The 24,687-nt window shown below is 37.2% G+C and overlaps 1 protein-coding gene across 2 annotated transcripts in view; it reads left to right on the top strand.

Moving 5' to 3' along the window:
- Nucleotides 1-23,835, top strand: part of SMC3 (structural maintenance of chromosomes 3) — a 616,656-nt gene extending 592,821 nt beyond the window's left edge. For both annotated transcript variants that reach the window (XM_090374164.1, XM_090374163.1), the window contains exon 31: nt 23,652-23,835. In XM_090374164.1, coding sequence (XP_090230290.1) covers nt 23,652-23,723 — 72 coding nt within the window. In that variant the 3' untranslated portion in view covers nt 23,724-23,835. The remainder of the gene's footprint in view (nt 1-23,651) is intronic.
- The last annotated feature ends 852 nt before the right edge of the window (nt 23,836-24,687 follow it).

Here is a 24,687-nt window from a genome sequence, read left to right as displayed (position 1 = left end):
AGTTAAACTAACTGGTCTGTAATTACTCGTGTCACCCTTCGATCCCCCTTTGTGAATTGGGGACACATTTGCACATCTCCAGTCCGTGGGAACCTCCCCTGAGTCCAAGGACGCTCTCGTAATTATGGCTAAGGATTTGCTTAGTTGCTTTGCCACCTCCTTTAATATAACTGGATAGATCCCATCCACCCCAGGTGCTTTTCTTATGTTTAACTTCAACAATTTCTCCTCCTCGTTGCTTTCGGTTATTCCAATATCATTAAGTATCCTGCTACAATTTGATAACCTTCTGCCATTTTCAAACCTTAATAATTCCTCATGTGTGAATGTAGATGCAAAATACTCATTCAGTTTGTTTGCTATCTGAGCAAGATCATCAACAGTCGAACCATCGATGTCAAGTGGACCAATCAGATTCATCCCCTTCCGTTTAGAGTTTATATAAGTAAAGAAATCCTTGCTGTTTTTCTTACCATCTTTTGCCAAGGATTTCTCGTAATCTGCCTTCGCCTGCCTAATCTCCTTTGTGACCTGATTACAGACTAGCTTATATCTGCCATAGGCTTCTGAGTCGCTTGATAATTTATATGCATCCCATGCATTTTTCTTCTCTATTACGAGTCTCTTTAGTTCATTAGATACCCATTTAGGCCTAAACCTTGAACAATATTTTTTAATAGGTATGAAACTTTTAATAGCTTTCACGATTAATTCCTTGAATGCTTCCCACTTAGAATTTACTGTTGGTAACATCGTCGGTTTATCCCACTGTACAGAATTTAAAAACTGTCAGAGACCACTTTTGTCACCAACTTTTGCCCCTGGCAGACATACCCTGGTCCTGTTCCAGCTATCCTTTTTGCATAATATATTCCCCATCTCCCTGACAATAGAGTCACCAACAATAACTTATTCCTGTGGGACCAGCACATTCTGCCTTGGAGATTGCCACTGTGTTGCCTGATGCAGGAGTGAGCTCTGGCATTGAGTTGGGCAGCTGATAGCTTGATGGGCCCCTCTTATTAATTTCCTCGAGGGCATCTAACCTACACCTCAAACCGTCATAGATGCCCATCAGAAAACTGAGTTGGTGCCTAATTTCCTCACAGTCTTTGCACATAGCATACACAAATACATTCTCCTTGGCTAGATCATGTTCTGTTCTAAACAGTTCCGCAAACATTTCAATTTCACACATTTTTTTAGACTGTGATGCATTGGAGAATCGCCCCCTTAAGTTCTCCTCCGAGCCACAGCACTCTGTGGTTTAAGTTTTTTAGTAATTTAAGATAATCAGCAATTATAGTTTTTAGAGGGAGTGTACAGAACAAACTGCAAATGATTCCCATTAAACCAAAATTATTAATGAATCATTAATTATTTCTAGCACATTTTCAAAGATAAAAATTGCATACAGGTAGTTCCCGACTTTAAGAGTTAATTTGTTCCCAGCACACGCTTTACCCATAGACATAATCTAAAAAATAGGAGTTACATTCTCAACAATGAAATTAGTTAGTAATTAGTTTGTTTAAACATTGATTGATTTATCCAAAGAAAGGAAAACGTAACCTGTGAAATCAAGCAAATTATAATAATAAAGAAATTATTTATGACTTAAAAATGTTAAAGAATGTTTATTCTTTATCATCAACTAAATGCACAACTCGTTGATCACTCATTATTGGCTCGACACTCGTTGGTTTGTTGCACAAGGAGTCGTCTTCTTCAGGAATGCTTCAAAAGAGGTGTTTGTTTCCAAGATAATCTTCTGTTTTCTTTATAAATTTCAATAGCATGCATAAGCATTTTTTAACGAAACGCACAATTGCAACTAACACAATTTGCATGGCATAATAAGTTTACAAAGCTTTAAAAAAAAAAAAAGATTGAAGAGAAGATTCTGAAATTTTGTTTTTTATACGATTGATTCAGTAAGGGGGAAACACATTTTACCATAATAATGTAAAAAACCACATTTCCAGTATCAGTATTTTCTGAAATGCAGTAACAGAAAATCCCAATAAACAGGAAAGTGCAAATTGTTTTTATTATTTTATGGTCATGACCTCCAGAAATGTGCTTTAGAAAAATATCACAAAGCCTCTCAAAATTGATTCTTATAACAGAACATATAACAATGAAAGTGTAGTGCATTTTAATAATTTCAATTGGTAACTAATATAATATACACTATAAAAACGACCTTTTAGGAAGTTATATAGTGAAAATTTTAACTTCCGAGGTTGTGGAACGAATTACCAAAAAACAATGTGCTATTGGGTTCACAGTATGATATTTTCATGATATGATGGTATCGGATTAATATCGTAAAGCGGGGTACACTGTATTGTATAGCTAGGATCGTGGTTTGAAAAGCGGTATTTATGAATCTTTAACAATCATTTTTTGCAATTAATGTTCATATTTTCAATTTTGTTGATACTCGAAAAAAAAAACTCATAAACCTGGGAACTCGTAAAGCAGGAACTGCCTGTATATATTTTCTTTATTATTCTGTCATCCATCCAGTATCAGGAAATGACAGATCCCTTCTCTTTTTGGTATTACTAATTTTAATATTAATGTGAGAGAGTAATGCAATGACTTTAAATTTATGTACCATCTGAGATTACTACAAATAATAATAATAATAAAAAAAAAATCAAGAAGCATGTCTTGGATTTATAGTTTATAAAAATGTTTTTCTCAACCAAATTTTGATAAAATTTGAGACATTGGTAAAGTCATCAAATGGGGACATTTTAGGTATCAGAAACATGGTGGCAATTAGACATATGTGATGTGAAATTTGACTGTTGTGTGTACAGTGTCAAAAAAACAGACAGTTTGGTGGGGGAGGAATGCTCTTGATTAAGAAACATGAGGCAGTGTGCCTGGTTTGACATGCATGACCAGTGTAATGTTGTGTCAGTTTGGTGTAAAGTAATGAGCACTGGTAAAACAAGAATGAGTTTAGAAGGGTGTTATAGGCCAAATAACTGTGATGAGTATGATACAGACAAATTGCGTGAATCCAGTACATCAGAACATCTCATAATGGGAGATTTTAAATTTTGAGATAATTGCTGGAATTTGTGCGTTGTGACACACAGGAGCAGAACTTTTCTGAACTGTATTCAAGGGAAAAGGGAGGGGATTTTTGTTTTCAGAAATGTGATTGCAGTACAGTATAAATTCTTTTAAATTCTTTAAAAAGTTGTATAAATTCTTTTCAGTAGGATCAAGTAATAATGTTACCAACTGCAAATTCTAAACAGGAACCATTCAGGAAAGTTATTATAGAAGTTTCTATGCTTTTCATACCAACTAAGAGATATTGTTCAGTTCAATATTTAGACCTAAGTGGATATTAGATGAACTAATGGAAATAGTGGTAAAGAAGAAAAATGCATGGGATGATTACAAATTAAGGGGTAGAAGGAAAGGGATGAACTACATTAAACATGATGGCTTAGCTGCAAATTAAGTAGTCTGCAAATCAAGTGATGGGAGCAGTCTGCAAATCAAGTGATGGGGGGTTTACAAGTTAAGGAAGATTATAACAACTCTTTTCATTTGTTAACACTAGAAGGAAAGGGATGAACTACATTAAACATGATGGCTTAGCTGCTTTAATGATCCTTGTTCAGGTTGCTGACAGACTGAATGAATACTTTGCATCTACGTTGACATATGAAGAAGTTTTTAAGATGAGGATTTTAAGTGTTTATATGGATTGAAATGAAGGCTTTAAATGGATATAATAAACAAATTGGTGGCATCCTTACATTAATCTACACACAGACACATGTAAGGGGACAATTGAAAATGGATGGTTGCAAGATAGATGTGAAAATTGTTGAGCTAGAGAGAGAGAGTGTGTCTGATTGTTGGAACAACCTTCCATATGGTGCTGTGGAAGTGGATAGTTTGAATAAATTTAGGGACAATTAGGCAAATTATTAGAGGGGATGATAGATGAGTGGGTCGTATGTATGTGTGTGCATGCATGCACACATACACTTTTTTTTTCTTCTTTTTTTTTTTTTGCTGATGCTATATAAGCTTATTCCCTTGTATCGTACTACCAATGCTAATATTTTACTGACAAAATATCCTATATATTGAAATTAACTTTAGCCACATAAAAAATTTGGCAGTAAAGAGGTCATGACTGACAATAAAGCAGGTTACGTACATGTTCTATCTTCACTTCTGCTCATAAAAAATTATTTACTCTTTTGAGTGCTGATACATAGACACCAAACGCAGATTTATTATTCTTTTTATGTTTTAAGTTAGTATTAGTAATGGTTGCATGGATCAAGAAAGCCTGTGGCTTATGCTGCACCAGCCAAAAAAAATAAAATAATAAAATAAATAAAACAATGTTAAAATAAATAAATATATAATAATAATTAATAAAAGAAAAGGAAATTAAATCTATCATCCTAAGCGCTTCCCTGACCCGAAGGTACTATCCAGATGACCTTTGAATTTCCCCAAACTGTCAGCCTCTACCACCCATTTAGGCAACTTATTCCAGTAATTTATAACTCGCTGGCTAAAATAAAACTTCCTGCAGTACAATCTAAACATTTCCCCCCGTAACTTGAATTTATGTCCCCTAGTTCTAGCATCATTTATAATCTTGAAAATTTCGTCCTCATTCATTTTACTGATGCCTCTCAGAGCCTTAAACACCTCAATCAAATCTCCTCTAAGGTGTCTAGTTTGCAAACTCTGCAACCCACATATTCAAAGTCTTTCTTCATAAGGAAGCCCTTTTGCCGATCTCACCAGGCGAATTACCACGTCCTTGCACCCTTTCAAGAAGCTTGATGTCTTTCTTTAGGTGTGGTCTCCATACTTGAACACAGTATTCCAAATGTGGTCTAACAAAAGCCTTATAAAATGGGATTATCACGTCCCTATCTCTACTTGCAAAAGTTCGATAGGTCATCGATAGGACACCATGGGCCTTCCTTGCAACCTGTTTACAATGCTCAGAGAATTTCATCTCTGACCGTATCGTAACACCCAAGTCCCTTTCCTCCAGTACTGGGTTTAGTTGAACTCCACCAAGTCAATAAGTTATTTTAGGATTACTGTTTCTCAGGTATAATACCTTACACTTTATTGGATTAAAGCATAGCTGCCATTTTTCTGACCATTCCTGAAGTCTATCTAGGTCTCTCTGAAGAAGCTCAGCTTGACAGTGATCATTAACTATTCTACCAATTTTAACATCATCTGCAAATTTAGACATCACACCCTCTATCCCTTCATCGATGTCATTTATAAAAATTAAAATCAACAGTGGTCCTAATACTGATCCTTGGGGAACCCCACTTCTTACATCAACCCAATCTGAGGAATAGCCATTTATCACAACCCTCTGCCTCCTGCCCTAAAGCCATCCTGCTATCCATCTAAGGATTTTCCCAGTGATTCCAACCTGTTCCAGCTTATAAAGCAACCACTCATGTGGGACTGAGTCAGAAGCTTTGTTGAAATCTAAATAAACAATGATGAAATTATTCCCTAAATCCAGCTGGTGGGTGACCCTTTCAAAATAGCGAACCAGATTTGTTAAACATGATTTTCCCTTTACAAAACCATGCTGAGTACCTTGAGAATTTCAATTCGATCCAAATGATCCTGAATTCACCCATGATCATTGCCTCCATGACTTTCATGAAGTCAGACTGACATGTCGATAATTTCCCACTTCACTCTTAGAGCCACCCTTATGTATGGGAGGTACATTGGCACTTTTCCAATCCAAGGGAATCTCCCCAGAATCTAGTGATCCTTGCATAATTAGCCTCATGGTTCAAAGCACTCACTTGCCGCCTCCCTTAAGATTATAGGGTATATTCCATCAACTCTAGGAGCCTTACTGGCCTGTAGGCTCGAAGGTTTTTTCATTAAATAATCTTTCGAAATATCAGTATCATTAATTACATATTTTTCAACTTCGCTCCCACAATTTCCTATTGCCACAAAAGGTTTTTCATTTGTAAATATCGATGCAAAATAACTGTTGAGTTCATTTGCAACGGCAGCTAGTGTATTTAATACTTTCCCCTTTCTCTTACGTAAAGGTCCGATCTGGTTTGTCCTGCTCTTCTTGGCATTTATATATGTGTTTTGAATTGAACAACTGCTTGGGAGTAGCCTGTACAGCTGCCTAGTGAGAAAAGAGAGTGCAGTTATTATTTATTTTGAAATTAAAAATTAACTCCAAATAACAGTCTAGTGGCTTTACATGTACCAAATAAATTTGGTACATGTGTCTCTTGCTGCTTCACTATGTAATCATTGAGTGTGTTTTATGTTGACAATCTGCACCCTTGCTATTGTGAATACCTAAGATTTCTTAGGAATTCAGGCCAGGCAATTTATCCAAAATAATCTATATTTCAAGCATTCTGCCTTTATACTTTTTACAGTTAGCTTTACTTTGAAGTTAAAGTGGGATTACTTTTGCATGTGTACAAAAGTAATCCCACTTTAACTTCAGAGTTAAAGAGGGACTCCACTAATGTTATTAGTGCAGTCCCTCAGGGTTCAGTGTTGGGTCCATTGTTGTTTTCTGAATTTATAAATGATATTGATGATGGTATATCAGGCTTAATGTCCAAGTTTGCAGACGATACGAAGGTTGGCAGGATTGTTAAGGATACTAATGACAATACGCTGCTGCAACAGGATCTAGTACAGTTGAGCAGATGGGCTGAGAGGTGGCAAATGAAGTTTAACATTGACAAATGTAAAATACTACATGTGGGAAGCACATGTAGTATTTTACATTTGTCAGAATAATGTATCAACTGTGTGGTACTACACTGACAGTGGTAGAGAATGAAAAGGACCTGGGGGTAATTGTGCAGGCAGATATGAAGTTTTCTGAGCAGTGCAGACGATCTGCAAGAGTAGCTCATGGTGTCTTGTCAGTGATATACTGGGATTTTTCTAGCAGGGATAAGGAGGTGATTATTCCCTTGTATAAGGCAATGGTCAGGCCACACCTTGAGTACTGTATACAGGTCTGGAGGCCTCAATTTAAGAAGGGTGTAGAGCTGTTGGAACGAGTACTGAGAAGGGCAACAAGATTAGTGAATGGAACAAAGGGTTGCTCTTAAAAGAAAGGCTTAAGTTTTGCAGATTACAGTGTCTGGAGACTAGGCACCTGCGAGGTGATCTGATTGAGGTGTATAAAGCATGCTCAATGCTGATGAGATTCTTCCTCTTGCTCAGAATAATCGCCTGAGAGGGCATAAATTCAAATTGAGGAAAGACAATTGTAGGATAGATGTGCGGAAGTTTGCCTTTAGTCAGCGGATAGTTGATTGCTGGAACAGACTTTTATCTTTTGTTGTGGAAGTTGATAGTCTACATAAATTTAAGGCTGAGCTGGACAGGTATTTGGAACAAATGGGAGGATGTTTTTTTATTTTTTTTTGGCTGATGCATAAGCTTGCTTTCTTAAATCGTATGCCTCTACTAATGCTAATGCTAAGGTGATTCCATATTATTTTATATCTCATGCATATTATTTTGTGTAAAAAATGATGCAGTTGTATCAAAATTTTTTTTTTTGCATTCTTTCATATGTTGATTTTATATTGGAGAAGCGAGATGCTGAATGAATATTCCGAAGCTTTAAGTAAATATTTAACTTTAACTTAAATAGAATTTTATTAAGAGACAGTTAGTCATCTGACAACACTACTTGAAAATTGGGTATGCTGCATTCGCATTAGAGTATGATACCTGACATCCATTTCTGACATTCATATTTAGGTTAACAGGTAGATTTAATACTTCATAATAAAACGCCACTTATCAACCTAAAAATTTAAATGAATGTGTCTTAAGTAATGTATTTATCACTTTTTGGAGCAATGTAAAATTTATTAACTACAAGTTCTGATTATCATGCACGAAATTTTCAATAACATTATAATGCTCTAATGCATTATAATATTGAAAATTTTGTGGGATCATGACATTCATAATTTATTACGTACAAATTTATTTATTTTTCAAGCATTCTGCATTTGTACTTTTCACAGCTGTCTTTACCATGGTGTAAAAGAAATTATCTAATTGCATAAAATTGTTTCTCCCCCCCCACCACATGGTAAGATCATGTAATTTTGGGGTTGCAACTTGCATTCAGGCAAATATAGTACATGCAAAATATTTATTCATTTTTTTAGCAACCTGTACAGCATCATCAGTAGTAATGCCATTCATGAAATGATTTCCTAGCTCACTCTATTTTATGTACAGTTGTAAATCATAGACATGACAATTACTTGGCAAAACATACTCCTAATTATCACAATCTGCTTATGTAGATTTAAACCTGTGAGTAACTTGAGTATAGACTGATTAAGCTTATATTAGGATTTTGTATTCTCTGACAATTTATTTATTTATATATTTATTTATTTTTTTATGAAAACCCCAAACACGAGAGGTATTAGAACCTATAGTACTTAGTGGCATGCATGGGTTGGAGGTTGAGAAGACGAAAGAAGATATTTGTTGATATTGGACTTGAACTTCTGTAGATTGTAATTTTCAGGAAATACGTATGAAGGAAGGTTGTTCCAGAAAACGGCAGTTGATTGAATAAATGAGGAAGATGAAAAGTTGGTTCTGTGGGTTTGAAGTTTGACAGTAAATGGATGTTGGCTGGTGGCGGCACGTGTTTGGTCTGTTTTGAAAGAGAGAGTAGGAATTATAGAAGCCAATTCAGAAGAACACTTCCCATGGAAGTATCTGTAGAAAAGGTATGCAGTAGAAACAGAACGTCTATGAGACAGAGAATGGAGAGACTGTTAGAGATGTGTCATTAATTAACCTAATTACCCGCTTCTGGATGGAATATAGAAGCCTGACAGAGGTTTAGAGGGGCACCACCCCAGATGTGGGAACAATATTCCGTGGTAGGGCAGATTTGCGATTTGTACAGAGTGAACAGCTGTTTGGAAGAAAAGTAACGCCGAGAGCAAAAGAGAAAACCAAGTTTTTTAGATGCAGAAGAAGTAATATTTGTAATGTGCTTGTGCTAAGAGAGATTAGAAGTTAGGGTAATCCACAAAAAAGATATATCATCTTGCATAGAAATCAGAGTGTCACATAAGCCAGAATATCAACAATGGATTGACACTGATGGAATCCATACTGGCGATCGTTGATCAGGCAGAAGGTTTCTATGTAGTTTAAGTGTTGGCGATTAATTGATTTCACCATTACTTTAGAAAGAATAGAAGTGATTGCAATGGGACGATAATTTGATGGGAGGGATTTGTCACCCTTTTTAGGAACTGGCTGGATATGAGCAAATTTCCAAGCAGAAGGAAAAACACCTTTGGAATAAGAAAGTGAAAAAAGGCGACAAAGAACAGTGGTAAGTTCAGGAGCACAGGTTTTGAGAACAAGTGGAGAAATACCATCAGGACCTGGAACTTTCTTAGCATCAAGATTTGTCAAAATCCTTCTGACATACTTTTGACGGAAGACCACAGGAGGCATTGAATGAAGCGTGTTGAGAATGGTGGGAGGTGTTTTACCAAGATCATTGATACAGGAGTTGGAAGAAAAATGGGATGCTAGCAGGTCAGCTTTATCCTTGGCTGACGTGACAACAGAACTACCTGGTTTTGACAGAGGTAGGAGCAGAGAAGGGCAAAAGTTGCGGTCAGTAGCTTTGGCAAGAGACCAGATTGCTCGCCTACCATTAGGGCAAAAAGCAAGTTTTCTACTCTTAGCCTGTTCAAAATCTAGTTTGGACTGATTAATAGCTGCTTTACAATTGTTGTGAGCTTTGGTGTAGGCAGAAAATGAAACTGAAGAATTAGAAAAAAGGCAATTACGATATGCAGCGTTCTTCTCTTGAACAGCCTTAGCACATTTATTGGAAAACCGAGGTGTAGATAAAGGACGAGATTTTAAAGTGGAGTGTGGAATAAAGGATTCCATTCATACAAGAATAATTTCACTGACCCGATCTGAGCAAACGTTGACATCAGAAGTTTTGAAACAGTAATCCAACCAAGGAAAACAAGAAAATAAATCTCACAGGTCATCCCATTTTGCATTCTTGTAATGCCAAACAATACAAGGTTGGGAATAGCCATGAGATAAAGGCTCCATTGGAGAAGAGACAATCACCAAGGTGTGATCTGAGATGCCTAAAGGACCACTCACCTCAACCATGTACTTAGAAGGGTTGTTTGTGAGAAAAAGATCAAGCGTGTTGGCTGCATGGTTAGGATTGTCTGGTATTCTTGTAGGTAAATAAACAATCTGTGCTAGGCCATTAGTAATTGCAAGAGCCTCAGCATGTCGTAAAGCTGGTTCGGTTTGACTATAAAACGGAAACCAGCTGGTGTTGTGAACCTTAAAATCACCAAGAAAAATTACCATACTGTTAGAAAAGTTGGACTGGAGAAAGTCAAGTTGCAAAGAGAGGAAGTCATAGAGCTCCAAGTGATTAGTGGAGTTGGAAGAACATTAGAGACAACAGATGAATTTGACACAATGAGGTAGAGAGATTTTAAGCCAGAGAAGATCAAAATAAGGAGATTCCAAATTACCAAGTCTCTGACAGGGAATATCGGAATGGACATATGCACAAGTACCACCTTTGAGACGAAAGGAATCATACAGCAAATAATTTGAGCAAATGAGATGAGATGTTAATCTGTGATTCCCCACCAAACTTGCAGTTTGCCGACTCAACTAACACTGCCTCGATAGCATCAGCAAATATTCTTGCATCCTTTCTGTTTAAGTGTATCCCATTTCCCGTAGAAGCAATCTCTCCTGTTAACAAGCACAGACCATGCTGAGAAAAATTCTACTCCAGTCTTGCACAATCTCTCCACAGCCGAATTGATTAACAAGGTTCTCATCATATACCCCCTCTATCATGTCTGGGCAGAATTGTAGACATTTCCAAATTTAACCATAACTCGCAAATTTTTTTCAACATTGACCTGTACTTGTTAAGTAAATTTGCAGATCTCCTACTATTGATGTCATTAGTGCCAGCATGTACAAAAATATTGCCCTTTGTGCCCTTAAAATATGATACCTCCTCTACAGTATCATCAGCTTTTGCCCCTGGGAGACATTTTAAGTGAAGAGAATAATACACAAGAAGTCTTTCACTACCTAAAATTAATAGGCTTATATAATCAGATTATGGGGACAGAAGCTGATGTGACAAAAACTAACAAACAACAACAATACTTAAGGCTTTGAGCAGAGAAATAACCAAACAAAATAAATACACATTTCTGCTATCTCAATAACAGTTTTACTAAATACAATACATTTTAGTGCTTTGGTATTAAAGCTTTTTTTTTGTATGTTATATGAAATTAGTGTCTGAAAATAAGTATAGATTGATTTCATCATTAAAGGAAATAATAACAGCAAACTAAGATTGGAACCCAAAGCCCAATAACTATGCATTAGGTTAAACATACTTTTACTTACTAAGCTAAGATGAATTTTTTTGATCTTAGCATAATACATATCACTGTATTTGCATAGTATAGTATTGTATAGTCAATTGTAGTATAGTATAGTCTATTAATCAATTAAATGTATTAACCTTACTCATTTTCATTGTAAATTGATTAAATCTCATTTAAACAAAACCTGCCCCAGCCTAGAGCAGCAAAGCAACATGCACAGAGTAGCGGGAGTGATTTAGCTCAGGGGAGAACCGAAGGGGGTGATGCTCCTACGCATCACAAGCCTGAAAAATTATGCAACTTCTGAAATGTTTGGACATGATCCAGCCAAGGAGGATGTCTTTGTGTTTGCTAGGTGCAGAGTATCAGGAAATTAGATGCCAACTCAGCATTCTGATGGGTGTCAATACTGTTCACTGATCTCAATCAATACTATGCGATCGAAGTCAATGTGACAGGAGCAGATGTTTAATTCCTTCAAATCCTTTGAAGGAATTAAAGTGGAAACCCATCAATCTCTCAGCTGCCCAACTCAATGCCAGAGCTCATTATTTTTGCATCAGGCAACACAGTGGCAATCTCCAAGGCAGAATGCACTGGTCCCACAGGAGCTAGTTATTGTTGGTGACTCTATTTTCAGGAGACAGGAAATATATTGTGCAAAAAGGATAGGTGGAACAGGACCATGGTATGTCTGCCTGGGGAAGAAGTAAATGACGTAAAGCAGATATCATCTTTTAAGGGCACAAAGGGTGATATTGTTGCCAATGTTCTCCCCAGGACCTATCAAATGGGTGAACCGGCTGGTGAATTTAACTGACTGCCCGGCTACAATTTAAGCGATTTTTTTTTTTTTTTTTTATTGGTAATATTGGTACTGTTCACTGATCTGAATCAATACTATGCAATCGAATCAATGCCACAGGAGCAAATGTTTAATTATGCAAGTAATTTTCACTCTGGATCGCTTAAATCACATTTATAAATAACAGAAAATTTTATATTGCAAAGTATTACACTTCTCCACCCAGCTATTTCATAATGCCACTCGGCTTGCAAAATTTTCTTGTGAGAACACTGGTTGTACACATTGGCACTAATGATATTAAGAGGAGATCTGCCTACTTAGCAAGTACAGGTCAATGTTGAAAAAAGTCATGAGTTAGGGTTAAATTTGAAAGCGTCTAATTCTGTGCAGACAAGATAGGAGGGAGGTATGATGAGAGCCTTGTCAATCAGTGGGGTCCTGGAAAGATTGTGCATGGCTCATGGGGTAGAATTTCTCTCAGCCTGTCCTGTGCTTGTTAACAAGAGAGATTGTTTCTACAGGGATCGGATACACTAAAATAGAAAGGGTGCAAGAATATTTGCTGATGCTATTGAGGAAATGTTAGGTGGATTGGGGGAGGGAATTCACAGACTAATAGATTACCAGTAGCTGCGGGCATCAGTGAAAGTGATTCTTTTACTGCTTCTATTGGAATGAACAGCAGCCTGGAAAGCAAGGTGCAGGGCATTTCCACGATTGCTGGGAGTTATCATGGAACAAGTAAATACATGGGCTGTGTTAGGATAACTAAGAGTAAGGGCAGGTGCACGTATACTTGAATGTACACCAGTGCTAGGAGTATAGTAAATAAATTTGATTAATTTGAAGACATCGAAGGTGGATATTGCTGGGATATCAGAGACGAAGAGTAGAAGCGTTATAGGCCTAACGACTCTTATGAATATAACGACCAACTGTACAGAGAAATAGTGTGCCAATAAATCAGACTGTCGTATAATGGGGGTTTTAACTTCCCTGGAACTTGTGGTTTGGTCACTTGCACACTAGCAAGGCTTTTGTGGATTTATTGGATGATTGTTTTCTACAGTATCATGTTCAAGAGACAACCAGAGGGAGTATTACTCTTATTCTGATTATCAGCAGTGATTCTTCATGCATTAAGAATCTGCAGATAGAGGAACCACTAGGTTGCAGTGACCACAGTGTGCTGATGTGGGATTTACTTAAAGATGTAACTACTGTCACGGATAAAGGTTTTTGCTTTTGTAAAGGTGTCTACAGTGGTCTCAGACCATTTTTAAATTCTATACAATATACGATGGGATCAACTGATGATGTTTACCAACAGCAAATTCTAAATGAGAAGCATTCAAGGATTTTTGTATCAACTAAGAAATACGGATCAGAGATTTAGGTCTAAATAGATGGCAAATAAACTGATGGGACTCGGAGAAAATAAAAATGCATGGGATACATATAAATTATCAAGTGAGACAGAAGACTGTGGTAGATATAAGTTAATCTGTAGTCAATTCCCAAAGGAGGTTAGGCTAGTGAAGACAGATTATCAGAAATCTTTTTCAAAGGATGTAAAGAAGAACAGCAAAGACTTCTCTACTTATGTAAACATAGAAGGAAGGGGATGAATCAGATTGGTCCATTTGATATTCAGGTGCCTCCGTAGCCAGGTGGGCAGGAGCAGTAGTGCAGCACACGTTTCTTGATTAGACCGGGGTTCGAGCCCGTGACCACCAAATACAGAGGATGCGGAAAGGTCAAGGAATGACCACCGCATATCCCTGGAGCAATATAGCCTTAGTTGCTAATGCTCCTAAAAACCAAATAACAAACAAACAAAACCATTTGATATTGACAGTTCGACTGATCATGAAGCTGCTGAGGTAGATGACAAACTGAATGAGTATTGTGCTTCTACATTCACATATGAGCAAGTCAGTAGGGAATTGGAGGCCAGGAGCTTATCAATCTCTATCATGGAGCTAAATTATTTTGTAATAACTGAAAGCAAAGTGAAGGATAAATTGTTGAAATTGAACATAAAAAAGGCACCTGGAGTGGATGAGATCTATCCAGTTATATTAAAATAGGCAGCAAAGGAAATAAGTAAACCCTTAACCATAATTATGAAAGCTTCCTTGGACTCATGGGAGGTCCCCATGGACTGGAGATATGCAAATGTGTCCGCAATTCACAAATGGGGCTCAAAGGGTGAGACATATAATTACAGACCTGTTTGTTTAAGTTCTGTTTCAGAGAAAATAATGGAGTCACTGGTTAAGGAAGCAATGCAGGATCATCTAGACAAGGCTGCAGTTATAGTTCAGACTTACCATGGATTTGTTAAGGGTAATTCTTGTCTGACAAATTTGATTGGCTTCTATGATATTGTTATTATTATTAGCCATATGGTGCAAGGAAGCTTGAGGCTTATGCTGCACCAGCCAAAAAAATTCCCAAGTTACCCTGAGAGAGATTGATATTGATTGATATTTATTACTTAAAGCAGTCCCAACCAACCAGTAGCAAACCCGCTGTCAGTTACTCATAATTAGCCATACTCTTATATACTTCTTCTCCTGTTTGCCCAAGTACAGGGAGGGAAAAAACCTGCCATGACCAAAAATGATTGATATGAACAAATTGAAAAATAATCAAATTACATAAAAAAATAAAATATACATATAATTAAATTTCAGACAAAGTTCAAACTTCATTGGAAAGATCTGCATCTGTTCACAGTCTGTTGGAAAGCCAGCAGTGCTAGGAGCTGCCGAGAAGAGAAATACCAGTGCCAGGAGCTGCCGAGAAGAGAAATACCAGTGCCAGGAGCTGCCGAGAAGAGAAATACCAGTGCCAGGAGCTGCCGAGAGCAGAAATGCCAGCACAAGGAGCTGGAGTTGCAGTGGATATAGCAGACTCAAGCCTCCACAATTTCACAGAACTTTAGGTAATTGAGCACAAGGAGCTGGAGTTGCAGTGGATATAGTGGACTCAAGCCTCCACGATTTCACAGAATTCTAGGTAATTCAGCATACACCATACCACATTACAAATCCAAGGCTTCCAGATGCAGAAGAGTCTTCCGCCTAAGAAATACTGCAGTTGCAAAGGCTTGGAAAGCCAAGACGTTCTCCTGTTTATCAACTAGAATTGTCTCGCAGCCTTCTGCCATAAGATTGAGATTACTAACCTGAGATACCAATTCAATTCGTAGATCGCAGTACTCCTCATATTTGTACATAATATGTTCCCATGATTGAAAGCGAGAGAGAGAGAGAGAGAGAGAGAGAGAGAGAGTGTTAAAAGTTGAAGGGAATCACCAAGAAAGAGAAGAATGATGATATCCAGCTCAGGACCCTGGGTGTGTCAAGCCCATACTCACCAGATGTGAGCCCCTGGGGTATGGTCACAATGGGACTGAATGCAAAAATAATTTTGATATTATATACTTGGATTTTAGGAAAGCTTTTAAATCTGTTGCACAGGGAAGACTACTGTAAAAATTGGAGCAGTGTGGCATTAAGGGCAAGTTGCTGCAATGGATAAAAGGAAAGTTGAGTTGGAGAAGACAGAGAATGATAATTAATGGACACTGCCCTTCGTGGACTAATGCCATTAGTGGAGTTCCCCAGGTTTTGGTGTTGGGCCCAATGTTGTTTTCTGTATTTATCAATGATCGGGGGCTCACATCTGGTGGGTATGGTCTTGGCATGCCCCAGGGTAATCTGAGCAAGAGGAAGAATCCCATCTTGCTCAAACCATTCAAGGCCTTATACACCTCAATTAGATCACTGCGCAGGTGCCTAATCTACAGATGATGCATTTGCATAACTTAAGTCTTTCTTTGTAACAGAAACCCTTTGTTCCACTCACCAATCTCATTGCCGTTCTCTTTACAATTTTCCAGAAGCTCTACATCCTTCATGAAATGAGGCCTCCAGACCTGTATGAAGTACTCAAGATAGATGTGGCCTAACCATTGCCTTATACAAGGCAATGGTCAGTCCTTGTATAATCACCTTGTATAAGGATGCTAATCACCTCCTTATCCCTGCTAGCAAAATTTCTGTATATCATTAACAAGCCACCATGAGTTTCTCTTGCAGCCTGTCTTAACTGCTCAAAGAACTTCATATGCACAATTAACCCCAAGTTCTTTTCATTCTCGACTACCCTGAGGTTTGTACCACACAGTTGGTACCTTCTCAGGGTTTTCTGCTACCCATATACAGTACTTTACATTTGGCAGTAGTATACTATTATTACTGTCATTAACAACCATGCCAACCACCTTCGTATTGTCTGCAAACTTAGACATTAACCCTGATATACCTTCATCAATATTTATTATTATTATTTTTAGCCAGTATGGTGCAAGGAAGCCTGAGGTTTATGCTGCACCAGCCAAATAATTTTTCTCTTTCTTGGTGATTCTCTTGTACTTTTGACACACACACTGGGTAAATCAAAATTTCTTTGGCTGATGCAGCATAAGCATCAGGCTTCCTTTCATCATATTGGCTAATAATAATAATAAATGTTGATGAAGATATATCAGGGTGAATGTCTAAGTTTGCAGACAGTACAAAGGTGGTTGGCATGGTTGTTAATGACAGTAATAATAGTATACTACTGTCAAATGTAAAGTACTGCACGTGGGTACCAGTATACTACCGACAAATGTAAAGTACTGCATATGGGTAGTAGTAGCCCCTGAGAAGGTACCAACTGTGTGGTACTACTCTCAGGGTAGTAGAGAATGAAAAGGACTTGGGGTTAATTGTGCAGTTAGATATGAAGTTCTTTGAGCAGTTCAGACAGGCTGCAAGAGAAGCTCATGGTGGCTTGTCAATGATATACAGAAATTTTGCTATCAGGATAAGGAAGTGATTATCTCCTTGTATAAGGCAATGGTCTGGCCACATCTTGAGTACTGCATACAGGTCTGGAGGCCTCATTTTATGAAGGATGTAGAGCTTCTGGAATGTGTAAAGAGAACGGCAATGAAACTGATAAGTGGAACAAATGGTTTCTGTTACTAAGAAAGATTTAAGTTCTGCAAATTGCATCATCTTGAGACTGGGCACCTGTGCAGTGATCTAATTGAGTTCTAAAGGGCCCTGAATTGTTCAAGCAAGCTGAATGCTGATGGAATTCTTCCTCTTGCTCAGATTACTCACCTGAGGGGACATAAATTTAAATTGATGAAAGACAATTGTAGAATAGATTTTCAGAAATTTTCCTTTAGCCAGCAAGTGGTTGATATTTGGAACAAACTTCCTTCTGTTGTTGTGGAGGTCGAAAACTTAAATAAGTTCAAGGCAGAACTAGACAAACATTTGGAGTTTAATGGATGGGTCAAATGGGAGGGTTTTTTTTTTTTTGGCTGATGCTATATAAGCTTGCTTCTCTTGCATCATATGCCTCTACTGTGCTAATGTTAAGTTCTTCAGTCTTGACTTGGTAAGTATAAGTATTGTTTTATATGATGCATATCTGTAGTGTTGTAGTTCCAATGCCAGTTTTCTGTTGTTATCTCTTTTAATAATAAATTTAATCTATATTAATTTTCAGATGCTAATTTTGGATTATGCAAAAAATTTGTCTTTCTAACGAAAAGCTAATATTTAATATAATTAATAAAACTTATTGGGAAAATTTAAATTAATTATTTCTCCACTCAAAGCCCCTGAAGAGTATCAGAGAAATGTCCGCGTGGATGAATGGTTTGATAATCATATTATTAGTATTAACATTTAGTTTTAGTTTTTAGCAGTATCTTTAGTTTTTAGTATTAAATTAAACATAGGGACAAATTGCAACCTCAGGCACACCTAGCATTAGTCAGCAGCATATAGACCTAATCTGCCTGTAATGCAACTGAGCAGTTCATCTAGTTGCATGTAATTTCTATAATATGCATTAATCTTAAAATTATACTTATCAAATTTCATGCATGTATAATGAGTAATTATATACAAGAGCTTTAACACCATTCATAAACAGAGTAAATTAAATTATTTTCTGCAGTATTGTAGTTTTAAAATTAATTTGTGTGTGTGTGTGTGTGTGTGTGTGTGTGTGTGTGTGTGTGTGTGTGTGTGTGTGTGTGTGTGTGTGTGTGTGTGTGTGTGTGTGTGTGTGTGTGTGTGTGTGTGTGTGGTAAAATTAATAATTCTGTTGAAAAGTGTGAAGATGGATGTGTAAATTACACAAAATGACAAAACTAATATAGTTTTATTATTTTATTAGTTTTATTTTACTTCATTATATCATATAGGATATTCAATCTCTTTCTCACGCCTTCAACATTTGCAATTTCTGCCACCTTCGCCTATTAGTTTTGGCATTTTCTGTAATTTACACATCCATCTTTGCACTTTTTAACAGTATTATTTAATTTACCTCGCATATATAAACTTTTGTATCCTTTGCTGCTACTTTGCACACTCATATTATGTCAAATAATGTCATATTATTTTTATTTTATCTCTCTATTACCACTAAACTTTTCACCCCATTTTTTACTTATTACACAGATGAGCCAAAATGTTATGACCAGCAAGCTGTTATGCAAATCGAAACAACTTCAGGTCAACTAAGGCGCAGGTCAGGACACTGTATAAAAATCATTTGATATTGAGCTCCGTTAATCAGTGTTACTCTTGTTCTTCAGATGGGAAAGGCAGCAGACTTAAGCGAGTTTGACAAAGGCCAAATTGTAATGGCCAGATGACTGGGTTAGAGCATATTTGAAATGGCATGACTGGTGGGATGCTGACTGTCAGCCATGGTTAGTACCTACAGAAAGTGGTCTAAGGAGGAAAAACCCACGAACCGCTGGCAAGGTGTTGGACGACCACGGCTCATCGATGCTCGAGGTGAGTGAAGGCTCTCCCGGATGGTACGTGGCACAACTCGGCGGTAATTGGAATGCTGGTGATGGGAGTAATGTGTCACAACACACAGTACATCAAACCCTGCTGAAAATGGGGCTGCATAGCTGCAGGCCACTCTGAGTGCCCGTGCTAACCATGGTTCACCGGTGATAGCACCTACAATGGGCACGCGAGCATCAAAACTGGACCTTGAATGATTGGAAGAGGGTTGTCTGGTCTGATGAATCACATTTCCTTTTGCACCATGTGGATGGCTGGTTACATGTGCGTCGTTTACCCTAGGAAGTGATGGTGACTGGTTGCACCGTGGACAAAATCCAGCTGATGGCAGCGGTGTCATGCTTTGGGTGATGTTCTGCTGGGATACTCTGGGTCCAATCATCCATGTGGCGAGCACTCTGACATCCACCACCTACCTAAACATAATTGCTGACCAGGTACAACCTTTCATGGCAACGGTCTTCCCCTCTGGTGGGTGCCATCTTTCAGCAGGATAATGCACCATGCCACACCAACCGCATTATTCGAGACTGGTTCGCAGAACATGAGGAAGACTACCAGGTATTTCTCTGGCCTCCAAATTCCCCAGACATCAATCCCATTGAGCATCTGTGGTTTGTATTGGAACAGCAACTCCGATCTGCGGCATCTCAACCACTGACCATACAGGAGTTAAAGGATCTGCTGGCTACGTGGTGGTACCAGATACCACAAGACACATTTAGAAATCTTGTAGCATCCATGGGTACGAGCTGTTTTGGCTGCACGTGGACGCCAACATCATATTAGGTAGGTGGTCGTAATGTTTTGGCTCATCGGTATGTGTGTATATATATACATTTCAAATAGATTTTTAAAGTGCAATAGAGCCATCTGTTGTAAAAATTCTAAAATTATTAAAACATATCCTGACATTAGGAAAAGGATAAAAAAAATTTTTAAAAATGCAAAATAAAAACACCAAATATGAAACCAGGACACCAGAGAAATGACTATTTGTCATTAAGCATCACATTGGACTTCTTAGAAAGAAAATTACATCATCAATGTCTGAGTCCTGTTGATAACACGTTTAAATATCACCTAATTCATAAGAAGGCTAAGCAACATTCATGTTCTTGCTCTACTCAGATGTTTCACACTTCATCATAATCAGCCATTTTCAATCCACTGCAGGATGAAGGCCTCTCCAGCAACTTTCCAGTTCCTTCTGTTTTGAGCACTGGCCATCCATTTACTACCCAAAAACTCATGAATTTCATCTATCCATCTCCGCCTTTGTCTTCCAGGTTTTCTTCTAGCTCCTCTTGGGTACCATTCTGTTATTTTCTTAGTCCATCTGTCATCATGTCTTCGAGCTATGTGTCCTGCCCAAGACCATTTTAGTTCTTTAGTTTTGATAAGAATGTCCTTTACTTGAGTTTGCTGCCTAATCCATGTGTTTCTCTTCTTATCTAACAGTCTGATTCCCAGTATAATTCGTTCCATTCTTCGCTGTGTAGTTCTCAGCTTCTCTTCCATTCTTTTTGTGAGTGCCCAAGTTTCACTTCCATAAGTCATGGTGGGGAGTATACATTGATTCATTATTTTACGTTTCAGACAAACTGGGATATTGCTCTTTAGTATGTGACTATATTTCCTGAATGCTATCCATCCAAAATTTATTCTTCTCTTGACTTCCAGCCATTTATCATTATTACAGCTAATAACTTGTCCCAGATAAGTATATGATTCCACCTTTTCAATTACTGCTCCTTCAATCATTATTTCCCTTTCCGTGGCATACTTGTTCATCATTACTTTTGTTTTAGCCATATTCAACTTTAGTCCAAAATCCTTACTAACTGTGCATAACTGATTAAGATTTTCCTCTAATTCTTGGGATCGTGGCTTATGACTACAATGTCATCTGCAAATCGTAAATGGTTTAGGTACTCTCCGTTCACATTGACTCCTTTCTGCGACCAGTCTAATCTTCTGAAAGCTTCTTCAAGAGCAGCAGTAAACAGCTTTGGAGATATTGTCTCCTTGGCGAACTCCTTTCTTGATTTTAAATTTCCTACTCTCTTTGTCTAGTCTAATAAAGGAGGTAGCACTCTCATATATTTTCTTCAAAATCATAATATATGGGGTATCTATGCCTTGTCTTTCCAGTGCCCGAAACATTGCCTTATGCTGTATGGAGTCGAATGCCTTTTCATAATCCACAAATGCCAGGCATAATGGTGTTTTATATTCATTTGCTTTCTCCATTAGCTGTGATATTACGTGAAGGTGATCCATAGTTGAGAATCCTGTCCTAAAGCCAACTTGCTCTTTCGGTTGATTCTCATCAAGTATTCTTTCTAATCTGTTAGTAATGACCCTTGTGAACAACTTGTAGATGTGGGATAACAAGCTAATTGGTCTATAATTTCCAATTTCTGATTTATCTCCTTTCTTATGCAGCAAAACTATGATTGCATTATTCCACTGCTTAGGTGTCATACCTTTTCTAATGCACTTTGTGAAGAGCCTTGCCAGTTTTTGTGTTATGTCTCTTCCTCCCAATTTTAACACCTCTACAGTAACTTCATCTTCCCCCGGGGCTTTCCAATTCTTCATTTTTTTCAATGCATGTTCTACCTCATCAGGAAGAATATCGGGTATGTCGTATGTGTTGCTACTTTGCAATCCATCTTCCCCACTGCTGGTATCATTCCCTCGCTCCTTGTATAATTCTCTATAGTAGTCTTCTGCTATTTGAATTATGCCTTCTCTGCTGTTTATAAGTACACCATCACTATTCTTCAGTTCAATATCATTTGTCTTTCTGTATTACTGCTCATGGCTGCTGATTTAAATCCTTTGTTTTCCCTTAATGCTTGTTCTACTTTTCTTGTGTTAAATCTTCTTATGTCCTCTCTGAGTCTCTTTCTAATGGCTTTGCATAACTCAGTATACTCAATTTTCTCCTTGGCAGTGTTTATCTTGCTCTTCATTTGTCGCCTTTGGTTAATCATCACAAGTGTTTCATGACTAATTTTTTCTTCTTTGGATTTCTTTTTTCCTATAGGTTTCTTGGGCTTTATCACTTTCAGAAAGTTGTAATATTCCTCGTCGATATCTTGGTCCTGAGCAGTCTGCAGAAGCTCAAACTTGTTCTTAAGTTCCAGTACATACTGCTTTTTCTCCTCCTCTGTTATCTCAAAGACCTTTGTATTATTTACTCGAGTCAGTTTTTTCCTTTCCTACCTCTATCACAGAATGGTAAGTGTCCATCTTACCATTCTGTGATCACTTCCAACATTTACCTTATTCAGGACGGTAACATCATTCACAATATATCTTCTGTTAGTGAGGATGAAGTTGATTTCATTAGTTGTTAATCCATTTGGACTCTTCCATGTCCACTTTCTGTTCACCCTTTTCTTGAAAAAAGTGTTCATTACTGACAGTCCTTGAGATTCTGCAAATTCCACAAGTCTTTCACCTCTTTCATTTCTTTCACCAATTCCAAAATTTCCTATAGTTCCTCTTTCTGCGCTGTTTTGCCTTTTTCCAACCTTAGCATTGAAGTCCCCCATAATAATAGTGTAGTGGGTTTTCTGCTCATCTAGAAGACTCTCAATTTTGGTGTACATTTCTTCAACCTCTTCATCATCATGGCTCGATGTTGGTGCATAAATCATTATAATCTTTAGCTTGTACCTCTTAGAAATCTTGAGTATTAGTCTTGACACCCTTGGTGATGTACTTTTGAATTCCAAAATGTTGTTTTTAAAATCTTTATGGACCAGAAACCCAACTCCACCTTCACTCCTTTCACTGTTTCCATTGGTGTACAGCAGATTTTCACACTTATAAAGCTGATACTTTTGTGACAGCTTTATAAGTGTGAAACCCCAAGGGCTCACATCTGCTGAGTATGGGCTTGGCAAATCCAGTGTACTGAGCTGGATATCATCATTCTTCTCTTTCTTGATGATTCCCCCCCCCCTCTCTCTCTCTCTCTCTCTCTCTCTCTCTCTCTCTCTCTCTCTCTCTCTCTCTCTCGGCAGGAGCAGCAGCGTGTAGTTCTTGATTAGACCGGGGTTCGAGCCTGTGACCACCAAAAACGGAGGATGTGGAAAGGTCTAGGAATGACCACTGCATATCTCTGGAGCAATATGGCCTTAGTTGCTAATGCTCCTTTAAAAAAAAAAAAAAACCAAATAAACAAAAAATAACTCTCGTTCTCTCTCTCTCTCTCTCTCAGGAGTAACTTGGGAATTTTTTTTTTTTTTTTTGACTGATGCAGCATAAGCCTCAGGCTTCCTTGCACCATATGGCTAATAATAATAATAAGTGTGAAAATTACAAATTTTTTTGTAATTCACTGTACATTAGTTTATTGAATTGCATAAATGAACAAAATTTCATATTCTTATTACTAATGGTCATTTTGAAATATAGGTCAGTCATATTGAAGCAGTTACTAAAGAAGAAGCCAGAGATTTTGTAGAAGATGATACCCCACATGGTTGAATTGTCATCACATTTTAACAGATATCATGTCATAGCGTATGATATGGATACCACATATTACACAAATGATAATTTATTGACCTAGCCTTTATTCCATTTGTGAATTACAAGGGAGAGCACTTATAACCCAACTTTTAACAAAGTTTGTGAATTTTTAAGATCATCTTTCTCTTCTACTATGTTTTAAACAGCTTTTATGAAATTTTTTTTTTTTTTTTTTTCGTATTTCATATTTTATCTGTTCATGACCCTATTAAAAGATGTATTATGAACATTTTCATTATTTGTAATTAGAGATGTCAGTATTAATATGTAAAAGGATTTTGTGGCTGTGCTGCAATTCCAACAGCAGGACTTGTATTGGGGGGAGTAGATTAAATATTTATTTTAATTCTTTTCTCCCCCTGCCTTCCCAGAAATGAAGTGTTACAAGGCTATAAACCTTTTTAATTTGATTTTAGATATTTAGAAACTTGAATTTTAAATTTGACATATGTAGAAATGTAAACACTAAGCCCATGGGGAAGTGTAGTTTATAAATTCCTGCTGTCTTTTTTAATATTTATTTCACCACAGTTTCTCTTTATTGTCCTCATTTAAAACAAAAAAATGCAGAGGTGCATCAGTGTTTATGATATTCACTTTAGCTGTTACTTGTGTCTGGGATGTAAATGTTTTCATGAAGTAAATTTTTTCTTAAAAATAGTGAAATAGTCATTTTAAAAAAATAACGTGCTTTTTGTGATGGCATAAAAGAACATTGTTGGTCTTTTTTGTACACTTTGAATTTATTTCTTTCATTTAAATTTGTACTTTGTTTTAATGTATCTTAAATAATAATTTTGACTTGTATAAACAATTTTAGGATAAAACTTTCATTGTCGACAAAAAATAATGAATATTATTTCCTTAACATACAAAATCCAGATAATACAATGTGGAATTTTATTCTTTATGGTGGGGG

The sequence above is a fragment of the Mastigoproctus giganteus genome, chromosome 5 (genome assembly GCF_048544385.1).
Source record: "Mastigoproctus giganteus isolate SK-2022 chromosome 5, ASM4854438v1, whole genome shotgun sequence".
NCBI lineage: Eukaryota > Metazoa > Arthropoda > Arachnida > Uropygi > Thelyphonidae > Mastigoproctus > Mastigoproctus giganteus.
Note: the sequence above shows the minus strand (reverse complement) of the source record. Positions and strands in the feature narration are given on the sequence as shown.